The following is a 20,379-nucleotide window of genomic DNA, read 5'->3' on the forward strand; positions in this document are numbered from 1 at the left end:
GAGGAGTGTTTTTATTGTAGGGATTACAAAAATGTACTTTAATCTTACTTTTTTTTACCATGTTTTTTCTGTATTTCAGTAGTCTTCTCCATAAGATAAGTCAGCTGGGCTGACACTCTTCACACTTGTCCATACTTTGTGTCAGAAAGTAGGCACATCCTGCTGACCACCATGCACACACTGCATGCTGCTTGTGGACACCTGCCTCAAAAGCCACAGTCACAGCACTATCCTCAGGTTTCAGACCAAAAAGACGAGAAGAACTACAGCTGATCCTTTGCTTTCCCCTTCTAAATTGGATGATGTGCCTGGAAACACCCTTGTCACTTCTACCTTGTTCTTGTCTGTCTCCGCTACGGCCAAGTAGCCTGGAGTGGAAGCAGGGTGCTGTGGAGACTGCTGGTGTTCAGCAGCCGGTGCATATTGTCTGCAAAATAATGTACTGCAAAAATAACAGGGCAAACTTCTTTGTCCTGGGAAAGCTCAGTGGCTGAGGGACTGTGGCATGCTGTGAGGTGAAGACATGGATGAGATGGTTCCTGTAACGAAGGCAGTGGTAGGGACAAATGCTCGGAAGCCTTCCACTTGCATTGCTCAGGGAACTGATCAAGACCAAAAGATGCTTTCGGTGGTAAAGCTTCCGTCACTTGCTGAGAATCTGAAAGGAGCCAGTGGTTGAACGTTGTTTGATGGCCACAATGCTGTAAAGAACAATAAAAACGCTGATTACAAGAGGGCTACCAAACTACTTTCTCAAAATACAGTTTGCATGTTCCTTACTAAGTCTTTAGCTTAAATTCTGCTGTGGTGTCTGGAGCTAGCTGAGTGTTCATGTACTTCCCTTCGAGAATCAGCCAGCTTCTCTGTAAGCTACCACTGTATGTACAAGCCATGAAGCTGCCACCATTTGTTGCCTTTCAGATTTTTGTAGAATCACAGTACAACCCAGGTACTTCAAAAGACCATCAGGTCCAATCTCTCACAGGGAAAAGAGAGCCTAGGTGAGATTATCTAGCACCCTGTTCAACCACGTCTTGCAAACCTCCAGTGATGCGGATGCTACCTTGTCCCAGAGGTGGTTGTTCCAGTAATGGACTGTTCTCACTTGAAAAAAAAAATGTGTTTCTTGTATCTTACATATTTTTTCCCAGTACCTGTGTTTGTGCTTGTAATGACTGCTTGTACTGGGAGTGTGTGTGGTAAAGCAGCTGAGCAGCTTGCAGTGACTCACTGTTAAACAGTAGGGTTATGTTTAAGAAATGATGAGTTAGAAAATACAAGGAGAAACTTTAAAAATTGAAATCAAACTTGACAAGGGTTTTATCTGGGATCAGATGTTAGCTGTCTTACATCTGAATGAGAGTATCGCTGCATAGATTAGATATTGGCATTATCACACTTTGTATTATCTTCATGGGGTCCTGCTGTTTCTAGTAATGTATCCAGCTGGAGGGGTTTGGGGAGGGGGTGGTGAGCAAGGGGATATTTAGGGGGAGATCCTTTAAAGACTCCAGAAGAGTAGGTGGAGGTGTTTCAGATTTCTCTCTTTAAATTATCTGGGATTGCACTTAAAACTTGTTCTTAAAATTTTAACTCTCAGTCACTCTGTAGCTGTACAATTGGGCAATCTCACTGGATCAGAAAAGTAACCATTTTCTTTACTGTATCATAATGATTTACCTTTGAAAGAAACACCCAAGGGAGACTCAAACTATTCTGTCACAATGAGTAAGTAACCCATAATGGATTTTCAAAAAAAAAAAAAAAATGTTTTACTTTGTGTGGGATTATTCCCTCTTTCTACTTAGTACTATTTTAGCAATATCAAGCACGGCATTTGTGCAGAGGCTTTGTCCCCTGGGATTATTAGCTCTTAAACTCTGCCAAATATTCCTCCTACAAGCAATTCATAATACATCAAACAAAAAGAAGATTAAAAACAGTGGCTATATCACTTGAAAGCTTAACTCTTTGAACTCTTTGAACCTTCTTGGTACTTGTCACCTCTTTTCCACAGAATTTTTGTTTTACTTTTTGAGTCCTTTCCTTTCCTTTTTTTTTTTTTTTTTTTTTTTTTTTTTTTTTTTTTAATCCAAAACCACTTTTCCTTTTCAAATCTTTATTGTACACATAATACCTAGAAACATGAAGCAAGGAGAAAACATAACATGCCCCTTCAGAGACAACCATTCCTGTTCCTTACCTTAAAGGGAGGAGGCTGAGGCAGCCAGCTAGAAAAGACAAAATGAAACAGAAGCTGCTGTACCAGTTCAGTGTGCTTTGATAGATTTTGTTGAAGACTGTAGATGTCACTACTCCTGTGATGACTAAGGACAACTGCAGCAGGACAAACACCTTACCTGTAAAACAAGAACATCATTTATCATCAGGGAGAAAAGAAAAAAAAAACTGTTGTGGTACCTCCCTTCAGCATTCAGGTGCCACCACCACCATGGCTTGGAAAAGCAATGTAGTCATGGCTTAATGAGTGATGGATTGCATGAGCTTGTTTCTGCTGTTGTTCTGGAGCAGAATTGAGTGTCTCTTCCTTCTTTAAGACATAGGACAAAGACGTAGCTTGAAAACTGTTTGCTTAAACAGTCTAGATGTTGAGGTTGCTGCTTGGAAGAGCAGCCATAAACTGGGAAATAACTGCTCATTTCCATAGGATATAGGAAAGTAGTTATGGGTTAACATCTTCAGGATGTAAGAGATTTCAGGCAGAGGCTGCTTCTGCCATAGTGCAGAAGTGCTGTCCATTGGTCTGAAATGTTATAGTGCCTGGAATGGGGAACTGTCTGTGATTTGTGTGATGTTTATGGAGGAGGAAAGGGAGAAATTGAATCCCAGCTGGAACAGCTTGGGAATAACCATTTTTGCTGAAGTGCACCATTCTGTTTATACCATGGTAAATGGGGAAAGAGAAGGCAACCCAGCCCTCCTGGAACATGCAAACTAGGAGCACATTTAGGGTTGTGCACCAACCCTGCTGCCCTTGAAGCCTGCTCCACATGCACAGTGCCAGTGGCCACCAGCTGAGGAGGCAATGTTGCTCTGCTGCACTGTCCTGTTTGTGAACTGCTCTTTTCTTGCAATCAGGTGCTGCATGCATAGCTTATGGTGAAGGTTAAAGACAAAAGATGCTGATTTTTCAATGACTGAAGAACATGATTAATTTTGGGTGTGAGCTGCATGGTTTGTGGCAGGGATGTGAGCTTGCTACAGAGGAACAACAGCAGTCAGAATGAACTGGTGACAGAGCACAGCTTTCATGTGATTGTTTCGTATATTATTCTCCAATGTAAGGGTAGTGAGCTCGGGTATTGAGCAGTAGCACTGCAAGTTAATTTCTACATCTGCTCGATCGCATTTGTAAGCTATCCAGACAAAAAATGCTGCATGGTAACCCTCTGTTGAGGAAAAATGAATGTAGCACTGGATGTCAGGTGGGGGTTTTAACCTACTGTCTTGGAAGCTGTTAGCTCTCTGGAACTGTGTCCCCACACTGTAGTGGGGCTGCACAAGCAGCCTGATCAGCAGTGAGCTGGACAGTTCTGCTCCTGGTTTTGAGATGTGGCAGAAGGGAAAGGATGCAATTGGAGTAAAAGGAAGCCATTGGAGTAAAAATAGCAGCTTCCAATATGATGTTGTAAAATACATACATTTCATTATTTTCTAATGCAAAGTTAATAGAAAAATTAGGAATTGTTTCTCCTCTTGAACAAAAAGGGTCATTTTCTTAGGCAAAATTTATTCTTTGTTAGTTAAATTATGTTCTGACAGGAACAAATTGCCAAGAAAAGCTTGGAAGCGTATTTAGAGACCGTAACGGAAAAAGATTAAAGAAATCCATTCTTCCGAAAACTGGAAGTAAAATAAGCCAAATATAAATGATGTGAGTGTCACTGTGCTTCAGCCTAGCATTGCCTTGTTTTTCCCTGGAGCACTGTGTTTTTGAGCAGTACCTCAGATATTATTTTCCCTGCCTTTGAGCTGCACACTGATAGTAATCTCTTGAAGCATGTTCTGAAAATTTTGTGGATAAATGATGAAGCAATTAGGGAGGAGAAGTTTGGACGTGACAGGCTGGTCCTGCAAGTTTCTCTGCTCCTCCCTGTTTGCAGTACCAGCTGTTCTGGTTTTATGATGCATTGCACAGGCTGTAGCACTAACTTAACTTTCTTGTACCCAAATGGAGGGATTTGACAGCTTTTTGATCAGAGAGGTAACCGATGTACTCACCATAGGATGATCCTTCAACGTGCTTGGATAGCATGGACCTGATGGTTGGCAAGGGGATGAGGGCAAAGAGCATCACTGCCCGTGCTGCAATGCAATGAACACGTGCTTATCATCAGTAGCTGCTCCCTGTCTCATAGCACAGCAACCACTGCTTTTGAAGGCTGCATGCCTCTGGCTTGGGCAGGGCCTTTGCTTCACCTTGTCGTGTCCCTTGAGCCTCAGAAACTAGTACTGATCTTCAGTAGGAGTGCAGCTCCTTGCTTCATCCGGGAGGTGGTGGATAAGCCACCGATTGCTGCAACTAGCAGAGGCACTTTGACCCAGCCAGCCATGGCCTCTGGGTCCCAGCCCCAAATCCCATTGTATCTTTAGAGGGCACTGTCCTTTGTGGTAGTGAGGTGGATGACGCAAGTCTGACCTTATGCTAACAGCTTTGACAAGAACAGTATACTCATAACACCATGTTTTATCTCATGGTGCTTTTGGCCTGCAGTATTTTAGTCTCTCTCTACTGTGAGCATACTTGTTTAATTTTTGATTTCTCCTTTCCTGTAGGCACAAACAGAAAAACCTCTTTGGCTCATTTCTCTTAGACTTTTTTTTTTTCTCACTTTCAGAAACAAGACCCAAAAGCCATGCAACGTATGATACTCTTTCGGTTAGTCAGGTATGAATCACCCATCTCACTGCCACAAGGGATGCTGTTCTTGGTTTTTGGCTTCCTGTGTTCTTGTGGAGGCTATCTCCCAAAAATAAACTTGCCTTTCCTTCGTCACAGGATGCTGCCACATCTATTGTTACCCATCCCTTGGTCATTTATATATAGTGTGAGATTTGTATAGTTCATTCCCGTAATATTTTAGTTGCTAGAGCAACACCAATGTTTCGCTATTAAGTTTCTTATCAGACATAAAAACCTTAATGTAACAAAAATAAATCACATCTTAGGATATTCACTTAACAGGAAATCTTTGGCATTTTTTTTTCCATTTTAGCTTTAAGCCTTACCTCATGAGATGCAGGTGCTTTTTATGGCTGGCTGATGCTGGTAGCCTGCAACAATTCCTTCCTTTCCCCCCTCCCTCCATTGTGAGCCTTCTTCCCCAACTCAGATCTGGATTATGGCCAGGCGACAAATTTCAAGTTAATTAGCTTTAAACCAAGCATTGGCAAGAGCATGTGCCTCCTTAGGTTGTTGTAGGGTGCTGTACGAGAGAGGTGCAGGATGAGGGCACTGATGCCAGCTCTACTCACCAATGTAGAACAGAAACGTCCACCGCACGAAGGCCATGATGAGGACACCAATGGTGAAGGACACCACTCCAATTATGATCATGGTAATGTCCCTAAGGTACTTGGAGAACACGAATACCCCCAGGAAGCTGGTGATGAAGATGGCATACCCGGCGGCATTGCCGTAGCCAATCTGCACAGCATTCCAGCTCAGAGGCTCCCTGAGCAAAAAGAGTGGAAGTACATTCATGGCGCCCACCACAGCAAGGTCATAGAGGATTGCTGCCACAAAGAGGAGGATGATGATGAGTTTTGAGGGTGTTACTGGGGCTTTGCTGCTGCTCTCCGAAGGCTGAGCACTCTCTGCTGCTCCTGTGCAAGCTGGTACCTGGCCACCAACCTCCTCTACACCCTTGGCTTTGGCTGTGCAGGAGGGTGCTGACTTGGGGACTATCAGGACAAAAATGCTGTAGAGGAGACAGAAAGCATAGCAAGCGATGCTGCAGCTCACCAGCACAGTGCCCTCTCGATAGCGGTCGCTGAAGCCGACAAAGAGGTAGCCAGATGCCATGCTTCCCAGAAAGCCAGCGAGGCCATACACCAGCTCAATAATGATCAGCCGTAGAGACCTCCTGCTCTCAGAGGAGCCCAGGGATCCCAGAGCCATGATGCCTGCCCAGAACGTGGTGAAGCCACCCGTTAGCCCATTGAAAGCAGCAGCCCCGTACATCACCTCGATCGGCCAGTCCAGCAGGATCAGGAGGAGCAGGAGAGATTTGGAGCCCAGGTAGCCAAGAAGAGGTAAGCAGATAGGGATCTTCCGATGAACCTTGTCCCCCAGCTTGGACAAGCCATAGGCTGACACCAGCGGGCTCAGGCCCAGGACGAGGTTGTAGATGATATAAAAATTAGAGACAGCCTTCTGCTGAGCATCTTGCATTAAGTGGGAGGGAGCAGTTGAGTTGGTCTGGTTGTAGTAGTTCTTCACCACCAGCAGCAGCGCCGTGTCGTAGAAGGCACTGGCCAGTTGGGAGCCCGCGACCACCGGCTCAACCCACGTTCTCATCATCGTCATCCCCACCACGGTGCTGATGCTTGCCTCTTCTCAGGGAAGGAGAAGAGCTGTTTTTCCAGTGAGGCACTGCAGGGAATGGTGTTTTCAGAAGTTCTGCTCTGGAGGCATGCTTGAAGTGGAGAGGCGGAGGGAAAATAAAAGGTCTGCTGGGCTGCACAGAATCAGGGTTGTGCAAGAGAAAATCCGGCTGGGAGGATATTTGCACCTCGCCTCTCTACGTATGCACATGCATACACATCCCTATGCTGCTCTGACCTCCAGCTCAGGCAGGAGAGGCTTTTGTACAGATGGAGACGCCCTGCACTCGCTGACTGCTGCTGCTGCTCTTCCTGGTGCCATTTCAACACAGATCATATGACCCGGGGGAATTTCTGTCTCCCACTTTAGGAAGTGAAAATGCCATGATTGTGTGGTTGCAGCATTTATTTACTTTTTTTCCACACTGTTGGCATCCTTCATGTGCCAGAGGACTCTCAGGGAAACAATGCTCACACTCAGCTGTGGGGACAGGGAAAGGCTGAGTGCTTTTTTTTTTTTGCTAGGTAATTCACCAATTCTCCTTCATGCCAGCCCTTTCCCTTTCTTCCACACAAACGTGTGCTGCTGGATCTCTGACTCTCAGCTGCTCCCCTCTGCCCTATTGCTACATCACACTCCAATGTTATTTCAACAATACAGCCAGGAAATTGCACCAAAAAGAAAAAATGAAAATAGAAAAAAAAAAAAAAAAGTTATTTTTAGTAACCTGCCTCCCACTCTGTGTGCTTTGTCCTTGGGCTTTACAATGTGGGACTTTCCAAAAGGAGAAGAAAAGCCCCAGTTTATAACAAGGCATCGGCAACTGCTGCGCCCTAGCAATCCACAACCGGAGCTGGAAGCTGGGGTGGTAGCCCACCTCTGGGAAGGGTTTTTCCAATCCGTTTGTTTCCGCAGGTGCTGATGCCATGTGCGGGGTCACAAAGCTTGCAGGCAGCCTCAAGCTTTACTGCTACCCAGGCTGCCAGTGCCAGGGAAGGTGTGTGCATCCCCAGCTGTAGGAAACACTTGGGGGATACTTGGCAGCCTCAGAAATGCTAACTGAAATGATAATGATCTCACCCTGCGCTAGCTTAGTGAATCATAGCAGGCAGAGTAACAATATGCTCTGGGAAGATTTATGGTGATGACTTTAAAAAATAAATTAATGATTAATTTCCTAGAACAATGTTAACCCCCCCCCCCATCTGTTGCACTCTCTATTGACTCAGGTGGCATCTACTCAATGCCTGTGTACTCATGGCTCAGGAGTTTCATTTTTTCACTCCTACTCCACTTATGCAAAAATTTTTGTTTTAGATTTCAAGTTGAGGAAAAACCAATCCGAAGAGCTAACACAGAAAGTTGCTGGAAATTGTCTGCTAGAATGATTTGCTGCTAGACAATTTCAGTTTCACCAGAATTTTTTCTTTTAACAGACCAAAGGACTCCTAGCCAGCTGTAGAATATAATCTGTTTTGTTCCAACCGTGTTTTTTTCTTTTTTTTCTTTTTTTTTTTCCTTTTTTTTTTTTTTTTTTTCTTTTTTCCTCATATTTTCTGCAAGAGGTGTGATAATTTCTTTTTTTTGCTCAGAAGTGGGACACATCTTTTTCTCCAAAGCCTGGAATATTTCCAGAGGGTGGAAATTCCAGACAGCCTTACTGAAAACCCCTTGGCAGCAGCCTGGAAACAGTTCAGTCAACAAACGCAACCAGAGGAGTTGCTACGCTTCGCTGCATCCAGGGAGCCCTGTATCTTCTGCCAGACATTAGAGGGAAAGATAAACAGCTTTGTCCTGATCTAGCTTTGATTTGAGATATCGGTTATCTTGGCATGCAGAGGAATGTTACAGGCACTGGTCTTAAGAGTGCGCAGATCTTCTCAGCTATTAAATATGTGATGTTTTCCCTCCACACTTTTTTTTTTTTGCCTGTACAGGCTGTCTGGCTTATTCATCTGACGCTCTTGACATTTAGGTGATACTGTGCTATGCTCAACGCTATTTGGTCCCAGATAGCTAATGAACTGTGCTAAATGCCATTAGTGATCTCATGAGTTACATATATATTTCCAGGATATTCTGAGTGTTCATTCTCATTAAATGTGCCTTTTAGAGCAAGTGCTCATGGAAGGGTATAATTTTATTTCAGCAATTGCAATACAAATGAAATATAACTTTAACACAGGCCCTAAAATATTTCCCACTGCAAAGCACTTCGCATGAGTATCATATTCATCTGATCCCACAAAGATTTCAAAATTGACATTCTTTATGATCAGCTTTTCCATGAAGCCCAGTTCTCATTTTGCTAATATTTAAAGGGACACTTGTGTCTGCTTTAAAATATATTTGTGCAGAATTAACAGAATGGGGCCTTAAGAGAGTGGCTCTTGACATTTAATAAAATGCACCTACAAATTTGCTGAAAAGCAAAAATACAGATTGCTGGAAAAGGACTATGGTGTTTAAGGCATCTCACCCTACAGCCATCTTGCCTGGAGACCCACCTGAGGCCAGCTCAACACCACATCATGCCAGCTTGTGGAGTTTTGTCAATCTGACCAGGTATAGGTGTTTCATGTTATGCGTTCCTATGCATTGATTTTTTTTTTTTTTTAAACTGTTTTTCATGGTTATGTGAATGGGGGCATGCTCAGGTCTCAGCCCAGATGAAACTGCTGCAGTGCTGACGGTGGGGAGAGCTGGTTAGGACCATGGGGAGGAGCAGCTGTTCCAGTAAAGGTGCTTTTCTACAGCAACTGCACCTTCCTCAAAAAATGACCGCAGGGTACAGTGCCAAGCTGTGCTCTCTCCCTCTGTGGCTTGGAGCCCAGCTTCCTGTCTGTCTGCTGCTGACAAAGCAGGCCACCTCCCGCAGACATGGGCACCAGCTCCTGCTTTATTCCTGTGGCTCACCAGGGACCAGGACCTACAAGGGTCTCTGCATGGCACAGGGCCCTTAGAGGGGCGCACCTTGGGGTGTCTCGGACACTGCGACCACTGGGCCTGCCACCCAGCATTAAGGAGGCACAGTGAGACCAGATGACATGTTGGGACCATCAGATGGGACGTGTGGTCTCTGACACCTCTCACCAGAGGCCCAGGCCGCAGGCGATGCAGACACATGGCTCCCAGCTCCCCAGGGCCCCAAAGTATCACCACAGCCCCAGCCAACATGCATGCACCAGTGCCAGCTCCTCTGGCTGTGTGTCTCCTTCCAGTGGGAAGGCTGCAAAGCTAGAGAGAAAGGATTTTCTCCTCAGAGAGACCTCCAGGAGGGCACTGGCACTGAGGATGGATGCTGCAGCCCCCGGGGCCAAGGGCTGTCCCCATGGCAGGGCAGGGGAGACCCACCAGCCTTCCTTCCCTTGGAGGAGCTGGAAACAGCAGCACAGTTTTATTTCCCTTGGCACAGATCTGGCTGATAAAGCAGCACCATAAATCTGCATTATCTTGCTTTCAACCTTCGAAGTCAGGGTTCTGTTTATTTTTCTAGTTTCAGAGTCCTCTGCTTACCTGGTTAGAGTCTCCTTTGGGCTTCTCCCTCTGCTGGATAAACAAAACCCAGCATCCTCTACACGTGCTTTTTGCTTAGTCTGCTTTTAGTCTTTTTTTTTTTTTTTTTTTTTTTTTTTTTTTTTTTTTTTTTTTTTTTTTTTTCTCTAGCATAAGGAATTTAGGCAATTTAGTGCTGACAGTTAGCTGTATGTCTTAACAGTAATCCTCTGCATGGAGACAGGGAAAAAGCTCCTTGTGGTATTCAGCATCTGCTTGATCAGCTGGACCGCAGGATGAATCCTGCTGTAGTTTTTAGATAAGCACCGGATAATCCTTACACTATTTTATTTTATTTTATTTTAGAGCATATCCTACTTTTCATTAATATATATGTGTATATATATATTTTTGAGCATGTATGGATTTGGCACACAAGTGCCACAAAGTTCGAGTGTGCAATGACGGACTTAAGAAATGAGATGAAACAAGTTGTCCTAGAAATGAAGCTTAATCTATCCTGTGTTGAATAAAGTGAAACATGTCTGGTTTGGAACGATGAAATAACCATAGCAAAAAAGATGACTATTAAAAAAGTTTACTACCATATGCAGTACAGACAATGATCTGTAAAATCCCGGTTCTAAACCCAAACTTGCCCTCCCCTTCCAAAAGCTCTGGAAAGCTATTTAGATATAATTTTGTTTATTACTTTACATGTTTGTTTGTTTTAATGTAGGCAGGCCACCACCTGGAGAAAATCCTCAGTGATACCCACCCCTTAGGTTCAGAGCAGGCAGGTCTTAACTGCTGTCTCTAAGTCTCCGCACACTCTGTTGGGCTAGGTCCTGAACAATGAAATTGGCAAGAAAGATTGACTATGGTTTTCGTCACTGGGTGTTTAAATTTTCCAGGCTGGGTTAGGCATAATGTCCTGTCAAATGTGTTCACAGTTTGTTTGGAAAACAATAACAAAACAACAACAAATGCCAAAAAAATCCAATCAAGCAAAAACAAAACAAAGCAAAACAAACAAACAAACAAACAAAAAAGGAAAAAAGAAACCACACACAGCATGAGAGTTGCAGATGCTGCGGCTTACTCTGGTGACACTTATGAGCATCACCACACTCTTTTTCCACATGGTGGGTCTTCCACCAGAGTTTACTGAACTTCAGCTCAAACATCACACAAAAAAACCAGCTCCAAAACAGAAGAGCAAATTCTCAAACATCTTCCTTGACTACAGAGCATCAGCTGCTTGTGGCCAGACAGATCCTCTATGGACTGTTCCCATCAAAGCTGGTGGCAACTGCCCAGCTCAGCTTGAGGTGGTTTCAGGGTATGAGGCTGTGGCATGGTAGCATCACCAGTGTGTCACTGTCTCACTGCAAACACTTCCCAGCAGCAAATGAGGGCTTCCAGGCAACCTCGCATCACAAGGAGGGGTAGCCCTGTTTGTTAAAGTATGCCATAGCCACACCTAGATAATCATCTGTCTTACACCCTAGAAGCTGGGGTGCTTGTTTGGGGCTGGGTGGAGAGGTCCCTCTGACAGCAGAGAAAGGTGTCAGCATCCCAAAATATCAGGACAGAGGTAGTATTTTTTTTTTCTGCTCCATGCCGTGGTGTAAAACTGGAGGTGCTCCTCCGCGAGGGTGCATGGTGGACTGCATCCCTGCCTGATCCCCTGCGGGACACTGGTGGAGAATGGCACAGATGGGGTTATCTTCTTCAGATAGGGCTCTGCAACTCTGCGTGGAGGTGTCGCCTTTACTTCACCCAACAAGTATGCCTAAGATTCCTGGGGCCAGCAGGACTGCCTCAGACAAGGTGCTCCGGCAGAAATCTCCAGGCTCCAGAGAAAGCTCAGGTAGATATGGTGATGTGGGTCTCACTGCATACTGCTTAGGAAGATTTTAGCAAGCATCCTCCTAGGCACACAGTATTGAGTGAACGAGTCACAAACAACATTGTGTATCCATAGTAGTCCTGTATGCGTATGAAAATACATTAATGGGACTCAAATATTGCTCCTCTTCCTCTGAAGTTTGCCTTCCTCTGAGGAGAATTTTGGAGTTGAAGAGGGCTTTTGGGTAAAAGGTACTAGGGAAACAAGAAAGACTGGGAAGCTTTCCAACAATATTCCTGCTGCTAACTTTTTCCAGGCTGCAGTTCTTCAATGTCTAAGAAGCATGAATAAATATATATACAATAGTAAATTTTAACTGTGTGGCAAGACTGCTGCTGTAACTGGCATTTGTTATTCTTTCCCCCTCATTTCAGTTCTCTGTGGTGTTCAAATCCTTGCTGAGCTAAGGATTGGATTTTATGCCTGGCGGTATAGCTGCTGAACTGGCCACAGTGGTCGAGAGCAGGGCTGCTGCTTCCTGCTGCAAACTCCACTTTTCCTGGCAAGGGTCTCCAGAAGCTTTCATACCTCCTGAAACTGCACAGGAGCAGTGAAGAGACATCCCCCCAGCCACTTCACCCACTGTGGCACGGTGTTGCACCGGGCACCTTGGTCACTGTCTGAGTGCCAGTGATGCCCCTGCCCTTGGACATCACCTCCATGGAGCAGTGGGAGCTACCGCCAGATGAACAGAGTGTGGCTGTCTGGCCATGAGCTTTCAGGCTTCTCCACAAGGACACGTGGCCAAGGCAGTCTAGGGCAAAGTGAGCAGATGCCTAGGAGCAAAGCCAGAGAATGACCCCCCGGATGTTAAAAAAAAATACTGGTTTAATACTTCTGTGTGGGAAAGGTATGAGATATTAAGGAAGCTCTGAAAAATCAAGCCCTTTAGGGTTCCAAAACGCTGCCTTGGTCCCTTGGCACTGAAGCATCTCGATGGTAAATTCCTTGGAAACATCCTGCAAAGCTTAGACAGGCTGTATTGATTTATCTTTTAATTTTTAAGCTCAAAGAAGCTGCATGCCTGTAAATGACGGAACAATGCTATCACTCTGCTGTTTCCTTTCTCCATTTGCTGAAGACTGACTCAGAAGGCAGTGACTGCAAAGGACACCTGGGATGAATCTTGTCCTGCATCAGTGGTGCCTGGACCTGGCACCACATGAGACCTGTGACGTAACTGGCAAAGCTTTTTGTCTGGTTTCCAAAGAGCTCAGTTAAATATGCTTGTTGCCATATAGCTTCCAACCGTGCTCAAACATGGTCCGAGCTTGCTTTCAGCTGGTTTCAGAAATGGCTCCCCGCATGAGTAAATTACTATCAGCAAGATTTCCCCCTATTTGTCTTTCTGTTTTCCACCGTTATAACACTCCCCTCTGACCGGCTTTACTTATCCATCCGCTCCCCCCTCCCTCCCCCCCTTTTCCTGCCAGAAATTTTCACTTTCTTTGTACAGAAAGTACCACAACTTGCAATTTACTTCCTCTTTAGAAACAACCCTCTCCATCTTATGTAAGCTCAGTCTGCCTTCTCTGGAGATGTCCATGGCTGGAGCTTGGCTGAGCTGTTTCCCTCTAACACCGAATTAAAGGGAAGCTGTAATCACGCTCCTTTTGGCATGAGTAATGTAACCAAGAGCCTTCATTTCACCTGGCTCTGCCCCAACACCCTTCCAGATCAACCCCAATAACATGACTGCATCATTTCATGCTGCACTGACACAAGCCCACACCATTGTTTTGCAGATGGTTTCAGTGCTGCGTAGCCCTCAAAGAAAAAGGACTTTTGAGGTATTTATGTATCCTAGTGCTTTGGTACATTTACATCTGGTCCACTTTAAAGTTTGTCTTGTGGGTCTTGGTTTATTTTTCACATGGTCCTCTGGCAAAAATATCTGAGGGAGGGAACCAACATGGGAGCAGGCCTGACTGGAGGCTGGTGAGGCCTGCAGAGACGGTCAGTAAAAGACCTGTGGTGGAGGACATGGTCTGGATGAGGGTCTTCTTCATCCCATGAGGATCAGTGGGAGCAGGGTGAGATCCTCATGCTCATGGGACACAACTGATCTTGCTACCTGAAAACAGCTGTGTTTTGGGTGAGGATAGGATCACATGGAAACCGGGGGGAACTGGAGGGCAAGGAGATGGGAGGGAACAGGAAAAAGTACTGCTGTGAAAGTCTGGATCTGCTGTGGGCTGGTGCTGTGGCCCAGAGCCATGCTCCCGGAGGCAAACAAGCCTTACCAGTGAGTAAGCAAGTGCCCTACTTTGTTGCCTCCCCTCTTTCACCCCAATTAAGTAGGGCCGAGCACTTCCTGCCTCCTCTGCACAATGTGGGGGTGACAGAGCTGTCTGGCAAGTCAGTTCCCATTGTATACCAGGGAACTCCACCTTTCTCCATCGAGGTGACTCTCACAGACACTCAAGCTCTTTCCTCCTTTCTAATAACTGGTTCTTTTGCTTGCAACACTTTCAGAGCCTTGCATGAGCACTTCACCAGGGTTATGTCACTATCCATTTGTTATGCTGGCACTTTCCTGGCTCCTTGTCCTTCAGATGCAGTTTGAGGACTTTGCTCATTTTAATGTAAGGCAGAGAGAGATGCTCCAACGGGAAGAAGTACTTACTGGGGCCATTTCTACTTAAGCATCATCCCTCGCACTGCACTGCAGCCTCGCCTCCAGCTTTCCCCCCATCCTCTGCAGACTCCTTTCCAGCTGGCAACGTTCCCCACAGCAAGTGATTAGCACCTCATGGTCCCTGCACTGTGTGTGCCCAGCTGCAGCCCTGCGCCAGCCTGCCCGATGGGGCAATGCGGAGTCTGCAGTTGCTCCCAGCAAGAGCTGGCTGTGAGGTCTGGTGCTCCCGAGGAGCTCTCAGAGGAGGAGGCACGCCCTGGGCATTTTCTGGGCCCCCCATTCCCACCAGTGTCCCAGCAGGAACCTTGTGAGATGTGCTGTGGCTCCCCTTATTGTCTTGTGCTGGCTGAGGAGTGCTCGCTGTGTGAATAACACCAGTGCTGTCTTCATGGGCTCAGCACCTGGATGGCCTGAAGACTGATGCCAAAGCAGTGACTCCACTGTGTTGTGTCCTTCCCCTGCCCCTCTTGCAGAAGGATGGTACCTCGAGCCTCCCTCCCTCCATCTCTTGGTACCACCACTGTGACTTGGTAGTTTGTCTGGGAGGGTTTGTATCACACCTGAAAGGCAGTGTTATCCTTAGCCAAGGGGGCTAAATCTCCAGGAGGGACTGGAATGGGACCGAGGCAACTCCAGTTCCTGCTGGTGATCCATCATTTAATGCTTGATGTAATAGCTCTCTTCCTGGAAATGTTATTGATAAATCAGTGGGTTAGGTGACCAAGTAACCAGGGCCCAGACAGATCTAGCAGCAGACCCTGAGGTCTGGATGGCAATTTTTTTTTCTTTTGATGTTTGTTGTTATTGTTGTTTTTTAATATGTTTTTATCCCGGTGCCACTGTGACAGGATGCCAGTGTAACCCCTGCCCTGTGTTTCACCATGTGAAATATCAGGTTGCCTTTTCATCTGGTGAGGAGCACAGAGCTGGACCCACCTGCTGCCAATAGTCTCCTGAATTGCCCACTGTAGTCAATTCAGTAACAAGAACATCATCAAAAGTCATCTTCAAAGCTAATATCCATGCTAATATTTGTAACTCTGGTCCTGCCTAGCCCTATCTCTCCTCTGCTACAGCTTGCCGTGCCCAGGTTTGGGTTCCTTATGGTGCGTGCCCCACTTTTTTAATATCCTATTGCCACACACCTCTGAAAAAACCATTTTGTTTCCTTGCCTCCACCCAGTCTGGGAAACCTGATGGAGAGGATGGTGCCAGCTCTAGGACAGCATCATGTTGGAGTGTGGCTTCACACTGCTTGTCAGGGACAACAAAAGGAAAGGCACAAACACACAGGTGCTCCTCAATATCAGCAGAGGCTTTCTTTCCTATGCTTGGCTATGCCAGGAAGGCAGTTAGCACAGCTGCAAAGTTGTTTTTTGAAAGGTTCCTATCTATGCTTTTCCTGTTTGCAGGATAAAAGGGGAAAAAGAAGGTCATGTGTCGCCCATCTGCAAGATTAAAAACAAAAAATAAAAGGGTCTGGGGAGAATCAGATGTAGTCACCACTGTGGCTCTACCTGACCTTGTGGCCCTGTGTTAGATCAAGCTAAATCTGCCAAGAAGATACTCTGCCTCTCATTTGCTTTCTCGTTGTGGTGGAGACTGCGGCTTCTTAAAGCCTCCTACAGCATTTAGAGGTGCAATATACTCACCTTATACAGGCCTACCCCAGAAATGATGGATAAATTGTTTCCTTTACAGCCCTCAATTACTTAGCAAAAATACCATGAGGACTGGCAAATGCCATTTTGGCTACGCCATGGGGTGGCAGGTACTTTAGATGTCCTAAGTGTTTCTAATTAAACAAATACCAGCAACTGCTAATAGCAGACTTCGTTGCCAAAATTCCCACCACCCACTGACATGACTGCCTGAGTTGTGCAATGTCTAAATCTGCAGGATTTGCTCACTAGAGAGGAAATCCACACTTGACTTGACTTTCCTCTGTGGGCATTTCTGGTGCTGCGCACGGAAGGGAAGGAGGAGGGCTCTCAGAGGGTGTGAGGGAATCGCTGAACGTGGCCCAGCACCTGCAGGGATCCCTGTGTCCTCAGCCTCTTCCAGTGTACCAGGGTTGTAATTAAACAAATAAGCACTGAATATTCCTGGCATGGGGAGAGTGGTTGGCATGAACCCCCCTGGTTCCCATCAAGCCCCCAGAGTTGGTCTCCAGCCACCTTGTATCTGACACCCTGGCACCTTCCAGCTCCCACATGGGCAAGTGTAGCCATGGCTTTCCAGCAGGGACAGGGTCTCTCCTGGCCAAGCTGAGCAGGAAGGGGCTGAAGCCCTGGGCAAGCAGCAAGAAGCATCGAAGCTGGCCGGCTGCCCTGCTTCCGCACCCTGCAGGGGCACGAAGGCACAGTCAGCTGGATAGAAACACAACACGGGTTTCTGTTTTAATGAGAAAATAATTATATACTTGCATTGTAGGCCTCACAGTCACTATAAAACAGAAGCAGGATAACATTTAAGTGGTTAACATACAGAAAGCCAGGTATTGTTGAAACTGGTTGGTAAGTCATGACAAGGATGCCACCTTTTGGTTGCCAAACAAATCAATGCTACTGTATTTTCCTTCAGACGGCGTCAGTACGGAACAAGGTGAAGCCCAAACTGGCAGCGTTTAAAACGAATTGCTCAGAAAACCTGCACTGTAACCCCAAACTGATTATAATCACTAATGCTAATGCTTAACTATCCCTCAATACACAGTTTCATTAAAACCAGTCTTTGCCACGGGAAAGGATCTGAGTGTTTCTTCTGTGGAGACAAAGTTAACTCTGCAATAGTGCTCCTTGGTTGCATTGGATATAGTTATATATAGATAGATATGTATTACTGGCGTATACTTATAAACACCTAAGCTCGGTAGCATGCAAATGAAATAACAAAGAGGCAAGTAAACGGCATAGCACTCGTGCGGGTGCAGCACTGAATGTGTGCTGCGGACGAGTGTCCATAATTTCTGGAAGAGAAGAACACTGCTGGACGCTAGGTTTGGCTGCTTGGCACCGACACGCTGCATGCCTCCGGTGCAGGGGGCAATGTCATTTGCACTTCAACGACCAAGGGGGGTCAATGCAACTCACGGGGAGGTGCCTCGTGATGGGTGGTCAACGTCAGTGGCTTCCAGTGGGAAGAGCGGGAGGGAAAGGTAGACCTCCAGATTAAAGAAAACAAAAGATGCGAGTTCCTGGGAGCACACACCAGAGGAAGCACTGTCTGATGCAGGACCACCTTCCCATGAGCACAGGGCCATCTCCTCTGCTCAGGACACTTTTCCCGGTCTCATCCCTGTTCTGCCTGGGAGTGGAAGGAGACAGGGCTTCTCTTGGTACAGGTGCATAGCACTCATGGGTGCTGCTACGTGACGTACAGTCCTGCTGGGCTGCGGCACCATTCACTTGCATTTCCCACAGCCTCGTGGCCAGGCTGAACCCACCTGTGGACTGCTGTTCACCTGGATTTGTCAGTGGGTGCCCCTGTCGAGGTTGTCCTGCCCCCATGTGCGTGTGGTGTCCCCCTGCACCCAGGCTAGGGCATCCTTGAGACAAGCTCGCTGCCTTCCTCACAGCAAACAGGCCAGCAGAGCTTTCTTTTGCTCAGCAGCACTAAGGGAGACAATCCACAGAGTTTACGGGTGCCTGTAGTCACATCCACTGCAATTCCCTGAAAATAGGCCTCAAAATGCTATAGTGTCCATGGACAGAGAGCGCATGCTGGAGGAAATTGTGTGTGTGGGAAAAATCATTTGGTTGCAAGCTCTGTGTTTGTTTAAGAAAAGCACCAGAAGTATGTTCACAGTATCGGTACTCACTGGAAATGAGCTCACTGTTTTCAGGATAAAACAGTGTAGCAGGCTGTAAAACCAAGGAGTGGCTTAAGGGAGGACCAGCATTGAGGCCAATAGTTTTTAAAAATAAGTCAAAAACAATAATTGGTTGTTTATAAAAAAGGCAGAACATTTTATATAGAAAAAAAGCTGTCCCCTTTTTCTTTTTTTTTCCTGTTTTTTTCTTTCTTTCTTTCTTTTTTTTTTTTTTTCTTTTTTTCTGTCACCTCCCAAACTTGTTCATTTCTGGTCCAGAAATTATGGTTCCCAGTTGTAAAATACTCTTATTGTATTGCTTGCATGAAAAGAAAAGAGTAAACCCGCAGCCTCTATACTACGTACAAATACAAAGCACAAGAATAAATACCACATTTCTTTTCCTAATTTTCAGCTTACAAAACTGGTCAATACTTTGCAATTGTGACTCATGCAAATACCATGTTGGGTCAAATTTTAATATCACAAATACTGCATTAACTCAGTGCCTTGTTTTTATATCCCCTTTCAGAAAAAAAAAAAAAATAGCACTCACCCCTGTAGCTGGTAAACAGCCTTGGAGAAAATAACACACACACCACCATACGCCTTCTCGCACGCGCCTCACGCCCACACGCACACGTGCACGCACACCCGCACACCCACGCACACACAGATGCACACTAATCCTTCACTGCTGATCCCAAGCCTAAGCAACGACTAGAGGCTCTACGGTCTGCTTGTAGCGCTGAAAACACTGGCTGAATGGCAAAAGTCACGTTTTTCTTCCTGTGTCTGCTCTCCCTTGCTCAATCTTTCTCACTCACTTCCCCCCCCTTAACTTTTGTGTTGCCTGGAAACCTGGAGACTCCCACAAAGCACTCTGCTCCGAAGGCTTTTTATGCTGTATAAATATAGTTAGAGATGTAGCTATCATCTTTCTTCTCTATTTCATACCTCTTCCTAGGCCAGAGTCTGGCTTAGTTCAATTATTGCCTCATTTAAAAATTAAATGTCCTTTATTTGTATTCATTTCCCACTACCTTTCTACTTCAAATTACCCATCTTCATAGATTTTACACATACGCCATTCTTTTCCCTCCCCACCATCAAAAAATAGTTGTCATCCACTAAATACAGATTTTCTATTTAGAAACTTTGTTATGTAAATATGATCTGAGAACCTGGAGCTCAGGTGATATTGCAAGCGTATAGGATCCTAAAGCTAAGGTAATCCATTTGGCTTAGCTCTCATCCCCATCTATTCCACTCCTTAATTGTGATGGCTTGTGTTTGCAACACAAGGACTGTATTTTTACTGAGCCTAGTGGATTGTACATTTGCAATGGCTGCTTCCCCATTTATTTATTTGTTTTTCCTTTTAAACAGATAAATTACTAGATAAGGGGAGCAGAACCCCCTCCCTCCAAAAAAACCCCACCCCGATCCCAGTCCCAAACCCAAACCCTTCAGTCCCCTCAGAGAAATAACATCAGAGGGCAACGTCGTCGTGCTTTGGGGGCGTCTTTGTGGGGGGGCTCGCCGAGGTGATGCTGATGGTCTCGGTGCAGCGGCTGTGGGAGGAGAAGAACCTGGAGGTGGGTCTGTTGGGGGGCTGCAAATCCGGTTGGGGGAATGCATGAGCCCTCCCCTCCAGTTGCTTCTCCGGCCCATGGAGATGGCCTCCCACCGGTCCCGGGGGGTCCCACACCCTGTATCCCCCCCACCCTGGGGGTTATTTCCTAGTGGGCAGGCAGGGGAGAGAGGAGGGGGCATTTCCTGGGTGCATTTTTCCTGTTGTTTTAGGATTGCCGGGAGCTGGATCATTTCTGTGTCTATGTGCATCATAGAGTTTGTTGTGTATTTAATAAATATTGGATTTAAATGCTGCTGCTTTTTTTTTGTTTGTTTTGTTTTTGTTTCATTTTTCCTCCTTTCTCTCTATCTTTTCTTTA

The 20,379-nt window shown here is 45.8% G+C and overlaps 1 protein-coding gene across 1 annotated transcript; it reads right to left on the minus strand.

Moving 5' to 3' along the window:
* Nucleotides 1–262: 262 nt before the first annotated feature.
* On the minus strand, nucleotides 263–6,568 carry SLC46A2 (solute carrier family 46 member 2). The gene is made up of 4 exons (XM_032206387.1): nucleotides 5,497–6,568; nucleotides 4,243–4,326; nucleotides 2,204–2,360; nucleotides 263–701 (listed from the first exon to the last, which is right to left on the minus strand). Exons 1-4 carry the CDS (start codon nucleotides 6,548–6,550, stop codon nucleotides 644–646), a joined length of 1,353 nt encoding a protein of 450 aa, XP_032062278.1. The 5' UTR covers nucleotides 6,551–6,568; the 3' UTR covers nucleotides 263–643.
* Nucleotides 6,569–20,379: the final 13,811 nt, after the last annotated feature.

The sequence above is a fragment of the Aythya fuligula genome, chromosome Z (assembly GCF_009819795.1).
Source record: "Aythya fuligula isolate bAytFul2 chromosome Z, bAytFul2.pri, whole genome shotgun sequence".
Taxonomy (NCBI): domain Eukaryota; kingdom Metazoa; phylum Chordata; class Aves; order Anseriformes; family Anatidae; genus Aythya; species Aythya fuligula.

Bases quoted from the DNA above. Each gene is read 5' to 3' on its own strand.
- SLC46A2 (XM_032206387.1), bottom strand. From the start codon at position 6,550: ATGACGATGATGAGAACGTGGGTTGAGCCGGTGGTCGCGGGCTCCCAA. The intron at 4,327-5,496 runs GTGAGTAGAGCT...ATTGCATTGCAG, and splicing joins GACGTTTCTGTTCTACATTG to CACGGGCAGTGATGCTCTTT. The intron at 2,361-4,242 runs GTGAGTACATCG...CTTGTTTTACAG, and splicing joins CGTTGAAGGATCATCCTATG to GTAAGGTGTTTGTCCTGCTG.